The sequence below is a fragment of the Anser brachyrhynchus genome (genome assembly GCF_964034855.1).
Source record: "Anser brachyrhynchus genome assembly, chromosome: W".
In the NCBI taxonomy this organism is placed as follows: domain Eukaryota; kingdom Metazoa; phylum Chordata; class Aves; order Anseriformes; family Anatidae; genus Anser; species Anser brachyrhynchus.
The window spans coordinates 19,665,309-19,688,245 of NC_137704.1; the positions used below are offsets into that span (position 1 = coordinate 19,665,309).

The following is a 22,937-nucleotide window of genomic DNA, read 5'->3' on the forward strand; positions in this document are numbered from 1 at the left end:
TTCTGAAATTTCCTGTATTTCAGCTCAACACCTTTTAATAAGGAAGAGTTATCAGCAATTTTGAAGTTTGGTGCTGAGGAACTCTTTAAAGAACCTGAAGGGGAAGAAGAGGAGCCTCAGGTAAATGGAGCAGTGCATCTACACTTTATGGATACAACAACTAAAAAATATGTATGAATTATTTTGTTATAAAAAGAAACAACTTCTGTTTCAGGAAATGGATATAGATGAAATCCTGAAGAGGGCTGAAACTCGAGAAAATGAGCCAGGCCCATTAACTGTAGGAGATGAGTTACTTTCTCAGTTCAAGGTATTACTCTGTTCCCTCCCTCCTCCCATAATTATGATTTTCTTTATAAATGCTACTTTATAAATGCTACTTCTTATTTCCTTTCATGTAACTTTTCTTCATTCTTATGAAATTGTCAATTTGTTGACAATAGGTCAACTCTTTCGCATAGCATGTCTTTTCACCTATACAGGATAGTTACCACCAGTGCAAACATTTAAAAATGCATAATGTATTCTGCTAGCAAAATAAGAAAGACATTTGCAAATACATTAGTCTTTGATTTAATGATTGTAATATTGGGGAGGGCTGTTCTTCATTTAATGCTTTACACTGTTAAGCAACTATGGCACTTCTGAAAACAGAATGAAGTTTGGATTTCTTAGTTGATGACCTTTAGAAATTCCTTTCAACACATATGTAAACTTGAATGCCAGATGTATTTAACTGGATAATACTTAAAATATTATGGTGGATCTAAATTGTGGGTGTGTCTTGTGTCTCTGTGTGTGTGATTTTGTTTGTTTTTTGTTTAAAGTGGGGAAGGACTTTTCTTTAGATCAGAGTACTAAATCACCTTCCTGCTGATCATTCATTTGCAATATATTGTGGTTTCTACAGTTTATTAATGTTTGGTTAGTTCTGCATAATAATGCAGAATTTTATATCAACTTGAGCATTCAAATACTGTTAGCTCTGCTTTGAAGGAAATTAAACAACAATCTCACAGCTATCAAGGAGGTATTTCATAGTGTTTCTATATTAGTCAACTTTTAAAAGAAGAAAAATATTCTCATCTGTATATTCAGCCATGTTGCATGGAGCATGTGCATTTCACATATGAAATTACTTTCAAGACAGTGATTCATGAACTATTTTATATGTATATATTTTGTATACATAAATAAAATATGCCATTCCAAACTAAGTTTTCTTAAAACGTTAGTTGCTGACTCCTTGTTTAAATAAAACCATGTACTCATTTTGTGAAAATACTTATGTTCCAATACATAAGGTAGCTAACTTTTCTAATATGGATGAAGATGACATTGAATTGGAACCAGAACAAAATTTAAGAAGTTGGGAAGAAATCATTCCAGAAGTCCAGCGGCAACGAATAGAAGAGGAGGAAAGACAAAAAGAACTTGAAGAAATATATATGCTCCCAAGGATGAGGAACTGTGCAAAACAGGTATCTCTGGGTTTTGACCAATTTTCTTTGATATGTGCATTGATGTTGTTTTGGCTTGTACTTCTGTGTTGGATGGTTTTTGCGTGTGCCCCCCCCCCCCCCCCATATTTTTGATGGGCTAGATAACAAATGAATAAAATGTTTTAGTCACATAGCTTTGAACTACTTACTCTGAAATTCCAGATTAGCTTTAATGGAAATGAAGGGAGATGCAGTAGGAGCAGAAGATATTCTGGATCTGATAGTGACTCTGTCTCAGAAAGAAAACGACCAAAAAAACGTGGACGACCACGAACTATTCCTCGAGAAAATATTAAAGGATTTAGTGATGCAGAGATTAGACGGTAAGATGTGGGGGGGACGTGTGCTTAATGGGACAAAACATTTTTTTTATCATTTTGAGTTTGAAAATATGGAAAACAATCTATCTTTACATTAGTTGAAATTTTTTATTCTAGGCATTTAAAGCTTTACTTTTTGTAGTTTGTGGTGCTGAGATAAAGAACTGTCACATCCAGATTTTGAACCCATTTAGGTAAGGGATAAAATTGGGTTGGAAAAATATTCTTGATTGTTTACAGTCTTTTAATATGTGTTATTCTTCCTGCATCCCCTGAAGGCAGTGATTTCAAAAACAGTTGTTACAGTGGGTGAGCTTTTTTTTTTTTTTAAAAAAATGTAAACTTCCCATCATTTTACCTAAAAACTGTAGTTGAAGAAAGGATATGTATATCTTTGTGGAAATACCTACAAAATGTTGAGAGAGTTTTGTTTTAAACTTTAAACTTTTAAACTTTTGTTTTAAACACATTGTGTTGCTGAATGCTTTGACTTGTAAAACTACTAAAGTAACCTTTGAAATGAATTGTATTTTCTATTTTATTTGCATCAGTTAATAAACCAAATAGAACTCTGGCTTTAAATGTGGGTTAATTAAAATACTAATCTGCCTTGGTCTCTCTAGTTCTTTTCTTTGCATTGTCCATATAGCATTGTACTAAGACTTTACAAATAAATTTTGAAAGCGGTGTAGTTAAGCATACATTTTTAACTGCAGAATTATTTTCTGTTACTAGATTTATCAAGAGTTACAAGAAATTTGGTGGTCCACTTGAAAGGTAAACTCATTTGGTTATATTTGTGTAGCAATTTGGAATCTCATTTACATTAAAATTAGATCAGTACAACAAAAATCCTTAGGCTGAAGAGAAAATAGTATATAATAGTATATTTGCCTTGATTATAACATGAAATTAAATTATTATTAAAATATTATTATTATTAAAATATTAAAAATATTAAAATATTTCCTTTCTTCATATGTGGTATTTATGTAGAAAGCCAGAAAGACAAACCTTTCAATTTTGGAAGGACTTTTTTTTTTGGACTTCCTCTTTTTTTACACTTTACCTATTATCTTGTTTAATCCACATTAGTGACAATCTGAATAGTTTTCAGATTAGTTCAGATTAGTTCAGATTAGTTCAGTTTGTCAAATAGTGACAAACTGAATAGTTTTCTCGTTTGATAGTATGGTAAAAGCCTATGGTTTTATGCACTGTAACTACCAGTTTTGCATTCTTATTGTCAGTTATTATTTTAAGCTTTCTGTATTACTCCATATTCTGTATTTCCCCATATTCTGCAAAAAAGTTACCACCTTCATTTTCTTTAACAATACTTATATTCTATATGATCATACAATATATAATAGTTCCTTTTATTTTCAAAAGAATATACAGAAACATATTGAAACTGTATAGTTAGGGTCCTTTATAGTTCCTATTGTGTTGTCCTCTAATATCTGAAACACCTTTAGTATTTCCTTTTTTTTTAAATAATATTTTCTGTATTCTTTTCTATAGCTACTTTTAAGTGCATGGATTAAAAATGCACACAGCATAGCAAGTGTGGGTGAATGCTAGCTTATTTGATAACTTCTCTGGTTTCAAAGTCTGAAGGAGTCATTCATGAATACATTAGTGACAAAAGGAAGGCTAGGGAAAATGTGTGCCCATTGCTGAACAAGATGGGGAACCTGGTTACACGGGACAGGGAAAAGGCTGAGGTACTGAATGCCTTCTTTGCCTCGGTCTTTACCATCAAGACTGGCCCTCAGGAATCCCAGGTCCCAGAGACCTGGGGGAAAGGCTGGAGGAAGGAAGATGGACCCATGGTGGGAGATGATCAGGTCAAGGAATACTTAAGCAAACTGGACATTCATAATTCATGGGCCCTGATGGGATGTACCCACAAGTACTGAGGGAGCTGGCAGATGTCCTCGCAAGGCCACTCTTGATAATCTTTGCTTGATCACGGTGACTGGGAGAAGTGCCTGAAGACTAGAGGAAAGCAAATGTCACTCTTATCTTCAAAAAGGGCAAGAAGGAGGACCCTGGGAACTACAGGCCAGTCAGCCCCACCTCGATGCCTGGGAAGGTAATGGAGCAGCTAATCCTGGAAACCATTTCCAGGTACATGAAGGACAAGAAAACCATCGGGAGGAGCCAGCATGGATTCACCAAGGGGAAGTCATGCTTGACCAACCTGATAAGCTTCTATAATGATATGACCAGCCTGATGGATGAGGGGAGAGCAGTGGATATAGTCTACCTGGACTTCAGTAAGGCCTTTGACACTGTCTCCCATAAGATCCCCATAGACAAGCTGTTAAAGTGGCCGTTGCTGGATGGGCAAACAGCGAGGTGGTTTGAAAACTGTCTGAATGGCTGGGCCCAGAGGGTGGTGGTCAGCGGCACAAAGTCTAGTTGGAGGCCAGTAGTAACTAGGGGCATACTGCAGGGGTCAGTACTGGACTCAGTCCTGTTCAACGTTTTCATTAATGATCTGGATGATGGGGCAGAGCGTACCCTCAGCAAGTTTGCAGATGACACAAAACAGAGGGGCGTGGCGGATACACCAGAGGGTCTTGCTGCCATCCAGAAGGACCTGGACAGACTGGAGAAATGGGCAGAGAGGAACCTCATGCAGTTCAACAAGGGGAAGTACAAAGTCCTGTACCTGGAAAGGAACAACCCCAGGCACCGGTACATGCTGGGGGCCACCCAGCTGTAAAGCAACCTTGCAGAAAAGTCTATGGGGGTCCTGGGGGTCACCAAGTCGAGCATGAGCCAGCAATGTGTCCTTGCAGCAAAGAAGGCTAATGATATCCTGGGCTGCGTTAGGCAAGGTATTGCCAGCAGGTGGAGGGAGGTGATCCATCCCCTCTACTCAGCATTGGTGAGGCCACACCTGGAGTTCTGTGTCCAGCTCTGGGCTCCCCAGTACAAGAGAGACCTGGATCTACTGGAGAGAGTCCAACAAAGGGGCCACAAAAATGATTAAGGGACTGGAACATCTCTCCTATGAGGAGAGGCTGAGAGAGCTGGGACTGTTTAGCCTGGAGAAGAGAAGGCCCAGGGGTATCTCATCAATGTCTATAAATACCTGAAGGGAGGATGCAAAGAGGATGGATCCAGGCTCTTTTCAGTGGTGCCCAGTGACAGGACAAGAGGCAATGGGCACAAATGGAAACACAGGAGGATCCGTCTCAACATCAGGAAACACTTTTTTCTTTTTCTTTTTACTGTGTGGGTGATGGAGCAGTGGAACAGGTTGCCCAGAGAGGTTGTGGAGTCTCCCTCCTTGGAGATCTTCAAAAGCTGTTTGGACATGGTCCTGGGCAACCTGCTCTAGGTGTCCCTGCTTGAGCAGGAGGCTTGGACCAGATGACCTCCAGAGGGCCCCTTCCAACCTCAGGTATTCTTTGGTTCTCTGATTGTGTAGTTACTAATGTTTTAGAGTTGTGAAACCATACTTCTTTTTTTATAGGTTAGATGCTATAGCTAGAGATGCTGAGCTAGTTGATAAATCGGAAACAGACCTTAGATGTCTGGGAGAACTTGTACATAATGGATGCATTAAGGCTTTAAGGGACAATGCCTTTGGACAAGAAAGATCAGGTAAATTGTATTTGGGAGTTGGCAAGTGGAATAAAAAGTGTCAAGAGTTATGAACTATTCTTAAGATCTGATTATAACATTTATTTTCTTGGGGGAAAACAGAAACAAAAATGTTACTGTGCTTGGTGAATTAAAAACAAAATCCCCATTCTCTGTGTATTTTGTCACAGTGGAATGCGACATGATTTTGCTTTATCATGACATTTGTTATTAATCTACTAGTATTTGGAAGACCTTGAGATTCTGGAGTTTAGAGTGTTTGGTTAGAAAAAGTAAGTTTTTCTAATTGAATGTCATCTGCTATAGCATCAATCTGTTTTTTCTTTACGTTTGTGTATAACATACACCTAAAGGCTGAATATTTTAATAGTTTTGTCCTTTATTTTAAGGAGGTGGACTTGGGAAAGTTAAAGGCCCAACATTCCGAATATCAGGAGTGCAGGTGAATGCAAAGCTAGTCATCTCCCATGAAGAAGAATTGGCACCATTGCACAAATCCATTCCTTTAGATCCAGAAGAAAGGAAAAGGTATTTTTTTTATTCTCCTCCTAAAGGAAATAATTATCTAGAAAATTCTTCAAGGCTTGTAAGCATATATTTAACCAATCCAGACTGTAAGCATGCTGGGACACCAGTGTTGCTTCATTCCCTGTAAGAACTGGCAGCATAATCTGATCCACATTCTTTGTTTATTCTTTCTTCCCTCTCCTTTGTATTCAGTATTTGCTTTGGCTTCTGAACTGTATTCACTGGGGCCTGGGTTCAGTTACTCTTAAGTATTTCAGAGTAGAAATTAGGCTTGTTGACGAGCTGCTTTGTGTCACCTCTGCCTGAGGGAAAGCAATATCTGTCAAAGGGGAACAGATACTAATTGTTGGTGATAGTTTCAGCCCTCTGAACTTCTTAGCTTGCTGCCTTCTGTATCACAGTCCCTAGACTATGCTTATTCAGTTAGCAGTTACACAAGACTGATATTTTAAGCTTGTCTTCATTGTTAACCAATTCTGTCTCAATCCATGACCACAGATAGATATCTGTTGTTCTTTATATCTTAATCTAGATCTGCTTTAAAACTTGTTTCAGTACTGATTTCAATAAATATTTTATAGAAATTGTAAGGAAATCTGATGATAGTTATCTGGATTACTTACCTAAATATACCAGCATTTTAGTGGTGTAACATCTTTGTTTCTACTCTTAGCATGTTCCTTTCTCCCTTGCTAAGTTTGAGAAGATGGCTTATTTATGTTTCTAATTTTTTTTCTACTAGATATGTCATCCCATGCCACACCAAGGCAGCTCATTTTGATACAGATTGGGGTAAGGAAGATGATTCCAATCTGTTAATAGGTATCTATGAGTATGGTTATGGCAGCTGGGAAATGATAAAAATGGATCCTGATCTCAGCTTGACGCAGAAGGTATGTCATCTATGAAATTTCATGAAGGACTTTTTTTTTTTATGTTTAAGTAATAATACTAATAAGATCAGTTACTGAAAGAGCTTATTTTATGATCGCTGAAATTGCACAGATGTTAGGACAGTTGTACTCCTTTGTATTCTTGTTGTACATTTATTAGAATTCAAGATCTTGTGTATTCATTTGAATTATACCTTCTTATAGTCTGTTACATTATTTTTGTATATTTGGATCTCTGTCACTTGAATTTTCTCTCTTCCATCTGTTGTTTCCCTATTTTAGATGCTCTAGTTATGTTAATTTTATTCTTGATCTTTTGGAGGGAAGGCTGTTTTGGGGTTTTGGTTTGGTTTTCTCACCCCTCCTTTCTTTCCCATCCACAGTTTCTTTGCTTGAAACTGCCTCTCATTCACAACATGAGAATAGCTGTGTTCATTAGACAAGTAGTAGTGCAGTGTCTGCCTAGAAGTAGTGAGAAACAGATATTTAGGGAAAGACTGAAGTGAAGCAAACTCAGTGACATTGTCAACAACCTGTAGCTTTGGGATTTGAGAGGTCAGGATTGTATCCAAATCTGTTTAATGATATCCTACTGTTGTGGTTTAACCCGGCTGGCAGCTAAACACCACACAGCCGTTCGCTCACCCTCCCCCCTCCCTCTCTGCGATGGGGGAGAGAAACGGGAAAGTGAAGCCGGTGAGTTGAGATAAAGACAGTTTATTAAGACAGTAATATAATAATAACTATAATAATAATAATAGTGATAACGATAATAGTATTAATAATAATAATGTGTAAGAAAACAAGTGATGCACAATGCAATTGCTCACCACCCGCTGACCGATGCCCAGCCTATCCCCGAGCAGCCAGCCCCCCACCCCGGCCAGCCAACCCTATATATTGTTTAGCATGACGTCAGATGGTATGGAATACCCCTTTGGCCAGTTTGGGTCAGCTGTCCTGGGTCTGTCCCCTCCCAGCTCCTGCTGCACCCCCAGCCTGCTCGCTGGCAGGACAGAGCAAGAAGCCGAAAAGTCCTTGGCCTGGTGTAAACACTGCTCTGCAACAATTAAAACATCAGCATGTTATCAGCGCTCTTCTCATCCTAATCCAAAACATAGCACCCTACCAGCTACTATGAGGGAAAATTAACTCTGTCCTAACTGGAACCAGGACACCTACCCCTGCCTTCCATAATTTTGCCTGTTTTATGAAATCACTCGTTTATATTTTTGGCTTCTGAAATATTCTGTGGTAATGAGTTCTGCATTTAGAAGAAGCACAAGTCAGAACTAGATCTGTGGATGACAGTGGTACAGGAGCTCTGAATTTCTTAGATAAACTATGAAATTGGAAACAGAAATTTGAGGCTAGTTTTTTGAGTTTACTGTAAATTTTGTGAGGCCATTTCCAAGACTCTACATTACTTGTGTGTTTGCGGAAAATATATAACATTCAAGAAATTATACATTCCTTCAAGTGTGCTGTTATGCTTGCCAGGTATAGTTGGAGTGAATTGGTTTTCTACCTTTTTTTTTAATGCAGCTTCCAAATTTGATAATGTGTACTTATAGTTGATACTACCATTGCTCTCTTCAGATTTTACCTGATGATCCAGACAAGAAACCCCAGGCCAAGCAATTACAGACCCGTGCAGACTACCTCATTAAATTACTGAATAAAGACCTTGCAAGAAAGGAAGCACAGAGACTTGCTGGTGCAGTAAGTAAAGCTTGACATTCAGTAGCGAGATAACATATTATGCTTATGGGCATATCAATAGATCCTTCTTTTTCCTTAGTTCTACTCTTTGTGCAATTTTCTCCATATTGCTAATCACATTATATGAGACTAACTTGAGGAATGAATTGCAAGTTTAATATTGTTTTATTGTCTCTTATTTGTATATATACTCTACTGTTGCACTAGGTTCAGTCTCCAGTCCTGCGAACAGTGTTAGTCGTTAGTGTTAACAAATACAATTAATGTTTTATTTAACATAAAAACAATTTTTTTTCTGCAACTATGGTGCAGATACTTGTCAGTTCACATAATAAAGGTACTGATTTGCATTCAGGGCAATTCAAAGAGGAGGAAAACAAGAAGTAAGAAGAGTAAAGCAACAAAGGCTGCAAAAATAAAAGAAGAAATAAAAAGTGACTCCTTGTCACCACCCTCAGAAAAATCTGATGAAGATGATGAAGATAATGAGGTAAACATCTTTCATATGGTAAAGATGGGTTATTCAGTTGTTTATTAGTAACACTTTCAATTTGATCTGCTGTTTGACTTAATAAAATTGAAACACTTGAATGGCATTCTCCTTCTGTGGCAGATAACATTGCATCAATATAATCACATGGAAGACTGTATCTATTTTAATTTAATGATAAGCCTGTAGCTGAGGCATTTATGATTAGTTGTCCAAATTATTATGTCCTAAAAGAATGTTGTAGCCCAATTACAAGTGACATCATGCAATTTCAATGCTCTTTAAACGCTTGAGCATTGTATCTGCTAGAAATGTAATTTTAATGTAACGTGAAAACTCAATCATCATAAATACTCCAATGTTTCTGACTAATCCGTTGTTACTACTGATAATGATTCTTCAGGTAGCGACTTTTTTCAGGCTCAGGAAAAAAAATCAAGCTTGATTAGAAAGCACAGCATGAATAAATGATGTTTTGATACATACAAGTGAATGTTCCTGTATATGTCAAGGGTTTCATTATTCTAATAGACTACTTGACTTTCTTATATTTTTATTACTTCCAATGAATTCCTTTAGGCCTCTGTTTTTGTTGGGTCACTTATTTAAATTTATCACACAGCAGAAATCACTGGGGGGACGGGGGACAAAACAGATCACAGAATCACAGAATTGTAGGGGTTGGAAGGGACCTCAAGAGATCATCGTGTCCAACCCCCCTGCCAAAGCAGGTTCCCTAGAGCCAAAGCAGGTTCCCTAGAGATGATGAAGTCTAGGGGCTGGCCATGTTGCTCACCTAATTTTGTGACTTTGAAGGTAGATAAAAGAACGCCAGATTCTTCAGAACACCTCTGGAAAAGAGGAAGTTGGAACTCCGTTCCCTTTTCCTGTGACTGTGAATGTTTAATTTGTGGTCAGTAAAAAAGTTACTAGAAGAAAGCTAAACAAAACAGAGGTCTTTTATCCTCACCATCACTTGAGTGCCCTCAAAAATCAGCTGTTTTCTGATGCCTACTTTCTTATTGATTTTAGCTCTTTAAAGCTTAACTACCTTTTACAGGGGCAGATTTCTTTGGGGATATGGAAGTTAAATGGGCTTAATCTCTCACCCCCCATTACCACTGCCTAATCAATACTTGTTTTGTGTCGCATCAAGGAAATGAGTGAGTAGTCCTCATTTTTCTTTGCAACTGTATCCAGCTCTAGTTGATAGGTAATAAACCTAAGAAATCACACACATACTAAAAAGTAAATTTTTATTTGATGGTTACAAAACTTGTATAGCTAAGAACTCAGTTGGATGTGATATATATGCTTGTGTATTGCAGGATGAGATTGTTTCAGTGAAACATCCGCATAAAAAAGTAAAAGCAGAAAAAGAAAATGAAGAAAAGCATGAGCCAGATATTGGTATAAAAAAGGAAGCTGAAGAAAAAAGAGAGACAAAAGAAAAGGAAATTAAGAGGGATTTGAAAAGGGAGAAAAAAGAAAAGGAGGATAAGAAAGAATTTAAATATATTAAAGAAAAGAGAGAAAACAAAGTAAAGGAATCCACACAGAAAGAAAAAGAAGTAAAGGAAGAGAAGGTAACTAGGTTTACTTTTCTTATATAGCACTAGAAAAGGCCACCAGCTTTTGTGAATGATTTTGAGTTGAAAAGGTATTTTGGATCACTTTACAGTTGTCATTACATTGAAATCTTTTGTGTCATTTGAAGTTTTATTTTTACCACTTGCAACTACAAAGACAGGCAAATGAAATGGGAAATTGCCCCTTTAAAGATACATAGCTTAATGGGACCGTGAATGCAAGTAATATAAGAAACTCTTTCCATTTCCAAACTTTTCCATTCTCATTCTCCATCCCTCAGAGAGAGAAAATAAAATGTACCATAATTGAATGTCAGAATATATTTTTCTTGCTATTACTGAAGAGAATGCAGTAATTATGGTGATTGCCTAATTACAGTATAATTCCAGTCCAAAAATAAGGTTTGCTGATCAGATACATTTTCATATTTATTCTTAGGTAAATGAAATCAAATCTGAAAATAAAGAAAAAAATAAAAAAGTTCCATTGTTGGATATTCCAGTTCATATTACTGCAACTAGTGAACCAGTTCCTATATCTGAAGAATCTGAAGAACTGGATCAGAAGACATTCAGTGTGGTAAGTCCCTTGTTGATAACTTAGTGTTTACACTTGATATTCTAAATGAACACAATTTCGGATGTTCTTGATTCTGCTAATTAGGCATTATAACAAAGATATCTATTGTCAGTAAAATCTCAGAACAATGAAGGATTATCTATACGATACTAAAATCAGTTTTGTTTTCGGGTCAGCAGTTTTGTTTTATTGTATTTATGCGGTATAGTAAGGAATATTTGTCCATTGGTCTGTGCACTGAATAGTTTTAAAATACAGACTATAAAGATCCATAATCAAGAATAACTCGTGTCCTTCTTAAAGGACAGAAACAAATGAGTTTTAACACAGTTGTTGTAGCCACTGGCCTGACCTTATCAAATACCCCTTTGTTCTTTGTAAGCGAATGAGAAAAATTAAGTTTCAAAGTTGATCTTGAAGTATTACAGACTTCCTGTGTTAGACACAGGAAGGAACAAATCCAAAAGTCCTTAGAAATATCTTGCCAGAGTGATCTCTCTGATACAAAAATAAAATAAAATAAAATAAAAACAATTAAATCACTACTTTTGACCACAACAGGATCAATATTGGAAGAAAAAAAGTTAGGTAAACTCAATCTATACAATTTTATAGGTTGATTGGGACCTTTGGAAAGGTGCCAAGGAGTTATTCTGAGCAGCTAATTTTCTGCTGTGGAACTTCTATCATTCAGTTTTCAACAGTTGTCTGCTACTGCCAGATGGGTCTACTGGATCTACTGTAATGTTAACTGTGAGAGGCAAATTATCTTGTTTTCTCATCGGTATGGTAACTGACCAGTATGTGGGTTTGGGGGATTGATTTTTGTTTGTTTTGTTGTTGTTGTTTTTTAATCTAAACATTATAAGCAAATTGTCCATGATTTTCAGGATATCTTATATGTGGCTAGGTGACTGAAAATCACTTGATTCCCATGTATAGTTATGCTTCTCTGATCACCTCTACATTAACTTAAGCAATGCACTCTGTAAACTGTCTTTAAAAGGTTGCTTTAAGCTGTGGTTAGTGCAATATATAATGTAGCTGTTTAATAAATTAATGGCATGAACTGGCAATGGAACAACAGCTTCACTGATTTCTGAATTATCCCTTGATGTTGATAGGGGAGCGGAGATGTTCTTCAAAAGCCCTCAGTTTTGATTCGGGATCCAGGAGGTTCCTGGAATGCATTGATGATAACTTCCTTCTCTAAGTGATAGAGGAGCCAACAAGGAGAGGTGCTATGCTGGATCTCATTCTCACCAACAAGGAGGGGCTGGTGGAGAATGTGAAATTCAAGGACAGCCTTGGCTGCAGTGACCATGAGATAGTGCAGTTTAGGATCCTGAGGGCAGTGAGGAAGGAGTACTGTGTTCAGCTCTGGGGCCCTCAGCACAAGAAGGACACGGAAGTATTAGAATGAGTCCAGAAGAGGGCCACAAAGATGATCAAGGGGCTGGAGCACCTCTCCTATGAAGACAGGCTGAGAGAGCTGGGGTTGTTCAGCCTGGAGAAGAGAAGGCTCCAGGGAAACCTTATAACAACATTACAATACCTAAAGGGGGCCTACAGGAAAGCTGAAGAGGGACTCTTTATCAGGGAGTGTAGAGATAGGGCAAGGAGTAATGGCTTTAAACTAAAAGAGGGTAGATTTAGATTAGATATTAGGAAGAAATTCTTTACTGTGAGCGTGGTGAAGCACTGGAACGGGTTTCCCAGAGAAGTTGTGGATGCCCCATCCCTGGAAGTGTTTAAGGCCAGGTTGGATGGAGCTTTGATTAACCTGGTCTAGTGGAAGGTGTCCCTGCCCATGGCAGGGGGGTTGGAACTAGATGATCTTTAAGGTCCCTTCCAACCCAAACCATTCTTTGAATGTATGTTTCTATGATATACAGACTTGCCTCTTTTCCGTAGTGGGAGCAATTCTAATTTGTGTTTGTGTATAGAACATTTTTGGACAGGCCCTCTCTTCTGGAATGTATATTCATCATTAAGCCATAGTCAGATGCAGTCTAATTAGTATGTTTACCTTTTCAAATGGAAATATACCGATGAGGGTTGTTGAAGCCAACTCATTTGACTTCTCTGCCACGTGACAGGTAGAATATGCATTTCATCTGTCTACTTTGCTGTTGTGATTGGATGGTATTTCCAAGCAAGTGTCTTTAATTTAAAACATGCTTACTGGTTTATCTCCATCTATTATTAATACATTTGAATTAGTGTGAAAATTCAGAAACACACATATTAAATGTATATATGGGTACATCTGTGTTGTACACTGTTGCTAATTTAGGCATACCTAAAGTAGCTTTATCCTAGATAGGTTAGTTTCTCTTAATATCTGCATAGAACTCGGGCTTATAAACTGCTCAGAGAAGGAATGTTGATCTTCTGCTGAATGCCAAGTTTAATTGTTGCAGAAAGTATCTACTTGAAATATACTGAATCTTGACACTGAGTTTGTATAGCTTTCAAAGTCCTAAAAAGTAAAATAAATCTTATCCTATATACTCGTGCTGTTAAACCCATGATTTTAAAACTGCGTTATAATAATTCTTTTCCCTCTGATTTTTTTTATATTAAATTAGTGTTTTATTTAATATCTGTGTTGCATATAATCTAATGCTTTCATATAGGAATAAATTTTCTACTTGGTTTCAAATACTTCTTTTTCCAAATTAAACCTCTTGTAAAACTAAATGTAATGAGCTGTGAGTGAAGTCTTTTTCATTTTCATTTTTCATTTTTTAGATCAGTACTGTCTTTGCCTGTATAAATAGCACAGTAAGGGTGGGTCATGTTGTAGATTTTTTTTCCCATTTGAATTAATGTATTTCTTTTTTTCCATTTTACAGTGCAAAGAAAGAATGAGGCCTGTCAAAGCAGCATTGAAACAACTGGATCGACCAGAGAAAGGCCTTTCTGAAAGGGAACAGCTAGAACATACTAGACAGTGCCTAATCAAAATTGGGGACCATATTACTGAATGTCTAAAGGAGTACCCAAATCCCGAACAAATTAAACAATGGAGAAAGTAAGTTATTCTACATGATTTTTCTTGGAAAAAGGAAAATCCATAATAGCTTCTATTAAGCCGAATATTTTTTTAATTATTTCTCTTGTTTCTTATTTCTTTCTTGTATTTTTTTGCTGTTTTAAATAAATACTTATAAAAAAGATGAATGTAAATGGCCCCAGCTTTTAATGGATTCACATTTTCATACTTGCATAGCAATGCATTTTGTCCAGTAGTGGAGTCATCTTATTTCGTCAAACAAAAATCAAACAAAATAACTGTATTTAGAGTGTATTTAATGCTTAGATAAAAGAGTTCTTATCATTAAAAAAAAAACTTTTCAACTTTGAGGGTTTTATATTCGTGCTAAAAATAGGCCTTTATTAAATTTGTGTGTTGAAGTTTTAATGATTTTGAACTTCAGAATCATTTCTTTTTAAAAATATATATAGTTTAAAATGTAATAACATATAAACTATGACTTTCTAAAAACATTTATTGAAATGTACTCAGAGGTGTACTCAGAAAAAATCCTGTTTGATATTTGTAGGAAATAAGGCATGTAGGTCAAATGTCTTACTCTATAAGAGATTTCAAGTTTGGAAGAATCATTACTGGGTAGTAAATACTCAGGTTTTCTGACATATTTCAGAAGGCTTTCACAAGAAATAGAAAATTAGGCAATTTTTAGGCAATTGCACAAATCATTCTGTTAACAGAATTGTCATGAATACTACTTTTCATGCACACTGCATTTTGAAGTTGTGATAAATATTACAGAATGATAAATTATTAAAGGAATTCATTTTTCAAATGTTTGAAATACAACTAAGTAATGTTTGCTGTGCAGCTAGGTAATATTCTGTGTAATGGACTTCACAATTATTTCAGTTTACTGAAGTACTGTTGAAATAATATAAGTCCATGTTCTCTTGTATGGTACAAGAAAAACTAATATGGAAGAATTATAACCTCTCTTTCTTTCTCCTCAGAAACTTGTGGATTTTTGTCTCCAAGTTTACAGAATTTGATGCCAGAAAGCTGCACAAGCTGTATAAACATGCAATCAAAAAACGCCAAGAATCTCAGGTAATACTTTAAAACTCTCTGTATACAAATATGTATTCTAATTATTATAACTTTTTTTTAGATTATCAATTTAATAGATTATCAGGATGTCCTGATTTCAGCTAGGATAGAGTTAATTTTCCTCCTAGTAGCTGGTAGGGTGCTATGTTTGGGATTTAGGATGAGAATAATGTTGATAACACACTGATACTGTAATTGTTGCAGAGCAGTGCTTACACTAAGCCAAGGACTTTTCAGCTTCACACACTGTCCTGCCAGTGGGCAGGCTGGGGGTGCAGCAGGAGCTGGGAGGGGACAGACCCAGGACAGCTGACCCAAACTGGCCAAAGGGATATTCCATACCATATGATGTTATGCTGAACAATTAATATGGGGTGGCTGACCAGGGTGGGGGGGAACTGCTGCTCAGGGTCTGGCTGGGCACTGGTCCGTGGGTGGTGAGCAACTGCATTGTACATCTCTTATTTTGTACACATTATTAGTAGTAATACTATTATCATTATTATTATTATTTTCCTTTCTTTTCTGTCCTAATAAACTGTCTTTATTTCAACCCACAAGCTTTTACTTTTTTCCGATTCTCTCCCCCATCCCACTGCGGGGGGAGGTTGAGCGAATGGCTGTGTGCTGCTTAACTGCTGGCTGGGTTAAACCACAACAAAGGAAAAATAACAAAATGATTAACCTGAAGAGTATTTTTCTGTTCATTGTAAACTAGTCTATTTTGTTAGGATATTTTCTGAAGAATTCAGATGCAACTTTGGGATTTATCAATTACAGTTTCTGTAATTGTCTCTTTCAGCAACATAATGATCAGAACATTAGCAGCAATGTGAATACACAAGTAATTAGAAATCCAGGTAAGAAATCTTAAGTATATTCTTGTGCTATGTACCTTAAATGTGGGATGTAAAATGAAATAAGTTTTAAAAATGTCTCCTAGAACTCCCATATTGCTGGATATAATAGGGATAGGCTGACTTGGCATAACTTCACTAGTTTGCTGATGAAATTCAACTGAACAGAGACTGAACCTGGTACTTACTGATTTTAGTAGCAAGTTATTTGGCCGTTCTTTTAAAATAAATAAAAAGCAAATATTTGTATTTAATTTTGGCAAGGGAGAGAGGCCTACTCAAAACTTGTAAACTTCTTGGAGGCTCTGTGCATATTTGTAGCAGTTGTAATGTCACCATGGCTTCAGGAAATCTGGGATGTCTTTTATTGTTGACAAAATCAGTTTTTCTGTGCTCCCACACTTACCTTCTTTTAATACTTATTTTTATATCATGTAATGTAAAACCTTGAGTATGTTATCATTGGTTTAAAATGAGCATAATGTGTTTTAGGAATACCATTAAAAATCTTTCATTAATAAGTTGTACCTTTAAAACTGACGTTCATGATACAGCTCTCTCTCCTTAGAGAGGAACTTCCAACCATTCTGCCTAAAAGTGCACTGTTGAAGGCATATGGTCTCTACTCACCTCTCATTTGGACCACACTCATCCTCTCCATTCAGTTTATAAGGCTGAAAAGCTTAGCTTCTCAGCCTTACATATTCCTAGCTTGCATGCCTTCTATTTACTTCTGAGGTCTCTCTCAGTTCACTCACATTAGTGCATTTGTCTTTAAACTGTTTAGATCTTCTTTCTGTCAAATGATAATGTCATTTTCATATTGCTTTAAATCTGACAGATAGAAGTGCTGTTTGAATTAGGTGAAGAAAAAATGTATAGTGTATAAGACTTCCTTATAGAATCATAGAATCATTAAGTTTGGAAAAGACCTCCAAGATCATCTGGTTCAACCACCCCCTACCACCAATATCACCTACTAGACCATGTCCCTAAGCACCACGTCCAACCTTTCCTTAAACACCCCAGGGATGGTGACTCCACCACCTCCCTGGGCAACCTGTTCCAATGTCTGACTACTCTTTCTGAAAAGAAATGTCTCCTAATTTCCAACCTGAAACTTCCCTGGTGCAACTTGAGGCCGCTCCCTCTAATCCTATCGCTAGTTATCTGGAAGAAGAGGCCGACCCCCAGCTCCCCACAACTTCCTTTCAGGTAGTTGTAGAGAGCAATAAGGTCTCCCCTGAGCCTCCTCTTCTCCAGACCAAACAACCCCAGTTCCCTCAGCCGCTCCTCATAGGACTTGTGTTCCAGGCCCTTCACCAGCTTTGAAGCCCTTCTCTGGATACGCTCCAGGGCCTTGATGTCTTTCTTGAAGTGAGGGGCCCAAAACTGAACACAGTACTCAAGGTGCGGACTCACCAGAGCTGAGTACAGGGGGACGATACTCTCCCTGGTCCTGCTGGCTACACTATTCCTGATACTAGCCAGGATGCCGTTGGCCTTCTTGGCCACCTGGGCACACTGCTGGCTCATGTTCAGGCGAGCATCGTCCAACACCCCCAGATCCTTTTCCTCTGCACAGCTTTCCAGCCACTCTGCCCCAAGCCTGTAGCGTTGCATGGGGTTGTTGTGGCCAAAGTGCAGGACCCGGCACTTAGCCATGTTGAACCTCATCCCATTGGCCTCTGCCTTTCGATCCAACCTGTCCAGGTCCCTCTGCAGGGCCTTCCTACCCTCCGGCAGATCGACACTTCCCCCCAACTTGGTGTCATCTGCAAACTTCCTGAGGGTGCACTCAATTCCCTTATCCAAATCATCAATAAAGATATTCAAGAGGATGGGCCCCAACACCGACCCCAGGGGAACACCACTCATGACTGGTCACCAGCAGGATTTCACTCCATTCACCACTACTCTCTGGGCCCGGCTGTCCAGCCAGTTTTTAACCCAGCAAAAAGTGTACCTGTCCAAGCCATGGGCTGCCAGCTTCTCCAGGAGAATACTGTGGGAGACTGTGTCAAAGGCTTTGCTGAAGTCTAGATAGACTATGTCAACAGCCTTTCCCTCATCCACCAGGCGGGTCACTTGGTCATAGAAGGAGATGAGGTTGGTCAGGAAAGTCCTGCCTTTCATGAACCCATGCTGACTGGGCCTGATTCCCCCATTGTCCCGCAGATGCTGTGTGTTTTCATTCAAGATGACCTGCTTCATCACCTTTCCTGGCATCAAGGTCAGGCTGACAGGCCTGTAGTTCCCTGGGTCCTCCTTATGGACCGTTCTTATAGATGGGTGTCACAGTAGTAAGTCTCCAGTCATCTGGGACCTCTCTGGATGACCACGACTCCTGATAGATGATGGAAAGCGGCCCAGCAATCATATCTGCCAGCTCCCTCAGCACCCTCAGGTGGATCCCATCTGGCCCCATGGACTTGTGACAGTCCAGGTGGAGCAGCAGGTCTCTAACTGTTTCCACCTGAGTTGTGGGGGGTTTCTTCTGCTCCCTGTCCCAGACTTCCAGGTCAGGAGGCTGAGTACCCCAAGGATAAGTGGTCAGACTAGTAAAGACAGATGTAAAGAAGCTCAGCCTTTTCCTTATCCTTTGTAGTCATGTTTTCCCCTGCATCCAGTAAAGGATGGAGATTCTCCTCTTACTGTTAATGTATTTGTAATAACATTTTTTGTTATCCTTAACCATAGTGGCCAGGTTGAGCTTGTGCTGGGCTTTAGCCTTTAAGGCTTATAACCTTTATCTACTTTATTAAACAGATGTCGAATTAATGAAAGAGAATACAAACCATGATGACAGTAGCAGGGACAGTTATTCTTCTGATAGACATTTGTCACAATACCGTGATCATCATAAGGACAGGCATCAGGGAGATGCTTGTAAGAAAACTGACTCTAGGAAAAGGCCCTATTCAGCCTTCAGCAATGGAAAAGATCATAGAGAGTGGGATCACTACAAACAAGACAGCAGGTAAGTTGCTTCAGCAATTGTAAAGTCTCTTAAGAATTCCCTTCCTGTAGCTTGCTTGTAGTAAGCAACAGTGTGTTTTTTTTTTTGTCTTTTTTTTGATTAATACAGAATTGCAAAGAAATTTCTCTAATGCACTTCTGTTGAATTGACATAATTGTAGTTCTTACTGTGTGTTCAGTAATACTAATATAAGGGTGTTTTGTTTGTTTGTTTGTTTCAGATACTATAGTGATAGTAAACATAGGAAGTTGGATGACCACAGGAGCAGAGATCACAGGTCAAACCTGGAAGGAAGTTTAAAAGATAGTAGGCCTCATTCAGATCACCGTTCCCATTCAGACCACAGGATGCATTCAGATCACTGTTCAATTTCAGAGTACAGCCATCATAAATCTTCCAGAGATTATAGGTACCACTCAGACTGGCAAATGGACCACAGAGCTTCTGGTAGTGGCTCAAGGTCACCATTAGATCAGAGGTCTCCTTATGGTTCAAGATCTCCATTTGAACGCTCATCTGATCACAAAAATACACCTGAACATACATGGAGTAGCCGAAAAACATAACAAAGACCGACATTTTCTGGACCTTCTTTTAGCCATATACAGTAAGCTAACACAGTAATTGCCTTATGTGACTTGAAAGACTGGATATTCTATCAGTAGCAGCATTGTTACTTCTTCCCAGGATGCAAGGTCTATTATCCCAACAAAAGAAAAATATTTTTGTATTTAAAGTTTATGCTGCACAGTGCTGCAAATGTTGTGGTACTTTTTCTCTCTCTCTCTTTTTTTTTTTACAGGGACCTCAACACTATCCCATCAAGACTGGATCTTATAAAACTGTTTTTAGGCTGAACACAGTTTAAATTGTTTATAAATGAATTTTTAAACACTGCCATATGATCATGTTTCAAGAAGGAATGAGGAGTTTGCTTTGTTTTCTTAGTAAAGAATTCTCACTTTCCAAAACTGTATGTTTACATTGTACACTGCAACCACCTTGCCGCTTTTCATAACAAGCTCGAATATTTAAATTCTTTATCTATAACTGTAACATAGCCAGGATTTCTTCTGTTTGTGATCAGTTGTAATAATGCCTTTTTACAAAAAAACCCCACCAAACATAAATAAATCACTGCAAATTACTGCAAATTAATTAAATTAACTTTTTTTTTCTCTTGTTCCTTTCCCCACCAGCTCAGGCCTTCTTGTCACAAGTATGAAAAAAAGTCAGTGTGCTAATTCTTTTTAATAAAATATCTTGATGAAACCACTGTTCAGAATGTAGAAATGGGGAAAGGGAACATTTTTATTCCATTTGTGCCCCTTTTTTATTTGATAATTCAGATACATGGTTTTTTTTTTTGTTTGTTTCTATTAAACTGTCAATATTGTGATTTGTTGTAATGAAATGATGAGAAATATTGAATTAAATTGTGTTCTGGAAAGTATTTTTCCGGTCCATTAGTTTTAAAGGAGGAGTGTTCAATATCTGAACACTTAAGAATCAAAATTAGCCAAAATTTATTGTACATCCATTTGTTTTCCTTCTTAAAATGGGCAATAATGGCAAATGTGCTATGCAGCCAGATAATATTTTAGAAGATTTGAATGACTTTATTAATAGAATTGTTACAATGCACACTGATTGTACATAGATAACATCTATCTGACAAATTAAATTTAAACTAAAAGTGTGTGTGGGCTCTTGTTTTTAGCTGGTATTTTTCTACAGTGTACATTTCTCATATTAAACTATGTACTAAATTTTAGTACACAACATAATTAGGGAAGATAAATGTCTACAGTGGCGTGTGGTTGGAGCTACTCTGTTGCTTCAGTTTTTCTTGTCTTACAACGTGTTGAGCGTTTTTTCTGATTAATTATGTTTACAGGAACAAATCGACAAATCTGGTGGCCTTCTATGATGGGATTACAGATAATCCCTTCTATGATGGGATTATTGGTAGATAAGGGAAAAGCAACTGCTGTCATCTACCTGGACTTGTGCAAAGCATGCAACGCTTTCTCACACAATATCCTTGTCTCTAAATTGATAGATGGATCACTCAGTGGCTAAGGAATTGGCTGGATCGTCACACTCAAAAAGTTGCAGTCAACGGCTCAACGTCCAGGTAGAGAACAGTGATGAGTGGTGTCCCTCAGGGCTTGGTATTGGGACCAGTGCTGTTTAACATATTTGTCGGTGACATGGATGGTGGGATTGAGTGCAACCTCAGCAAGTTTGCTGATGACACCAACCTGTGTGGCGCGGTCGACACGCTGGAGGGAAGGGATGCCATCCAGAGGGACCTTGACAGGCTTGAGAAGTGGGCCTGTGCAAACCTCATGAAGGTCATGTGTAAGGTCCTACACCTGGCTCAGGGCAATCCAAGCACAAATACAGACTAGGTGGAGAATGGATTGAGAGCAGCTCTGAGGAGAACTTGGGAGTTCTGGTTGATGAGAAGCTTGACAAGAGCAGGCAATGGGCACTCGCAGCCAAGAAAGCCAGCCGTATCCTCGGTTGCATCAAAAGAAGCATGACCAGCAGGTCAAGGGAGGAGATTCTCCCTCTCTTCTCTGCTCTCGTGAGTACTGTGTTCAGCTTTGGGGCCCCCAATATAAGAAGGATATGTACCTATTAGAATGAGTCCAGAGGAGGGCCACGAGGATGATCAAAGGGCTGGAACACCTCTCCTATGAAGACAGGCTGAGGGAGCTGGAGTTGTTCAGCCTGCAGAAGAAAAGGCTCTTGGGAGACATTATAGTGGCCTTCCAGTACTTTCAGGGGGCTTACAGGAAAGAGGGGGAGGGCCTCTTTGTCAGGGCATGTAGTGATAGTGTGAGAAACAAAGTTGTGTGTTTTTGTAGTAGAACATGTTTTTGCAGTGTAAAATTCCACTAACCTTGCATATTCAAAAGTGATTCTGCAGGCATAACAGAGGCATAGCAGTGGGGAGTATATTAAGCAGATAAGGGGAAGGTCCCACTGTCCCAAAATAAGGAGAATAGCTAAGAAAAACAAGATGAGCAGTGCCAAATCAGTAAAAACAAAAATCACGGGCCTTCTAGCCATGAGATAAGAAGGAAAAAAAAAGGAAAAGGAGAAATTAAAGGTTGGTGAAAAAAAATTGTACATATATGGTATAATAATAAGGATCGAGTAGTTTGTGAACCTGTAGTACTCAGCTTATGAGGAAACAGGGGAGGAATCAAGCGTCAGGTAATAGGGAATATAAGGTTATGATATACTTTGCTGTGCGCTCCTGCTTGCAGGACGTCCACCATTGCAATCGTGAATAAAAATGCTACTTCACTGAGATCCTTGTCTGAACCTGTGTTATTGGCTACAGATTGTTTCTCACAAACTGGGAGCTCATCCGGGATCCAGTAACCTTCTGGGGAGCCCCATTACCACCGCAGCAGGACGGCATGCCCCACTGATTTCAGCAGTCCTGTGCCTTGGTGATGGTGGTTCTGCAGAGAGCTGACAAAGGAACCGAGACTGGTGAAGAAGGCAGGATCGGTGAAGAATTAGGGAAGAAAGGAAGGTAGGCACTCCGGTTTCGAGAATTGACCTGGTAACTGTGCACAGACCGAGGTAAGAAATATTAAGTATTGCCTTGGTGGTCAGATAAGACTCTTGTGTGAAGTGTGATGGGGATGTACTTTTGTACGAAGCGAGTGTGGAGTCCCGATCCCTGATTCCGTAGCTCTGTGATGGGTGCGGCCGGAGATGTAT

At 38.4% G+C, this 22,937-nt stretch overlaps 2 protein-coding genes across 7 annotated transcripts in view; one reads left to right on the forward strand and one right to left on the reverse strand.

Moving 5' to 3' along the window:
• The window catches only part of LOC308184711 (chromodomain-helicase-DNA-binding protein 1-like), a 76,846-nt gene extending 55,960 nt beyond the window's left edge, over positions 1 to 20,886 (forward strand). For all 6 annotated transcript variants that reach the window (XM_080572046.1, XM_080572051.1, XM_080572048.1 and 3 more), the window contains 17 exons: positions 24 to 120; positions 215 to 310; positions 1,305 to 1,481; positions 1,665 to 1,825; positions 2,558 to 2,599; positions 5,313 to 5,443; positions 5,833 to 5,971; positions 6,714 to 6,864; positions 8,464 to 8,586; positions 8,942 to 9,076; positions 10,405 to 10,662; positions 11,105 to 11,245; positions 14,104 to 14,282; positions 15,257 to 15,353; positions 16,156 to 16,213; positions 18,980 to 19,190; positions 19,411 to 20,886. In XM_080572046.1, coding sequence (XP_080428172.1) covers positions 24 to 120; positions 215 to 310; positions 1,305 to 1,481; positions 1,665 to 1,825; positions 2,558 to 2,599; positions 5,313 to 5,443; positions 5,833 to 5,971; positions 6,714 to 6,864; positions 8,464 to 8,586; positions 8,942 to 9,076; positions 10,405 to 10,662; positions 11,105 to 11,245; positions 14,104 to 14,282; positions 15,257 to 15,353; positions 16,156 to 16,213; positions 18,980 to 19,190; positions 19,411 to 19,756 — 2,542 coding nt within the window. In that variant the 3' untranslated portion in view covers positions 19,757 to 20,886. The remainder of the gene's footprint in view (positions 1 to 23; positions 121 to 214; positions 311 to 1,304; positions 1,482 to 1,664; positions 1,826 to 2,557; positions 2,600 to 5,312; positions 5,444 to 5,832; positions 5,972 to 6,713; positions 6,865 to 8,463; positions 8,587 to 8,941; positions 9,077 to 10,404; positions 10,663 to 11,104; positions 11,246 to 14,103; positions 14,283 to 15,256; positions 15,354 to 16,155; positions 16,214 to 18,979; positions 19,191 to 19,410) is intronic.
• Positions 1 to 22,937, reverse strand: part of LOC308184721 (uncharacterized protein) — a 155,403-nt gene that overhangs the window by 60,649 nt on the left and 71,817 nt on the right. The window lies entirely within an intron of this gene.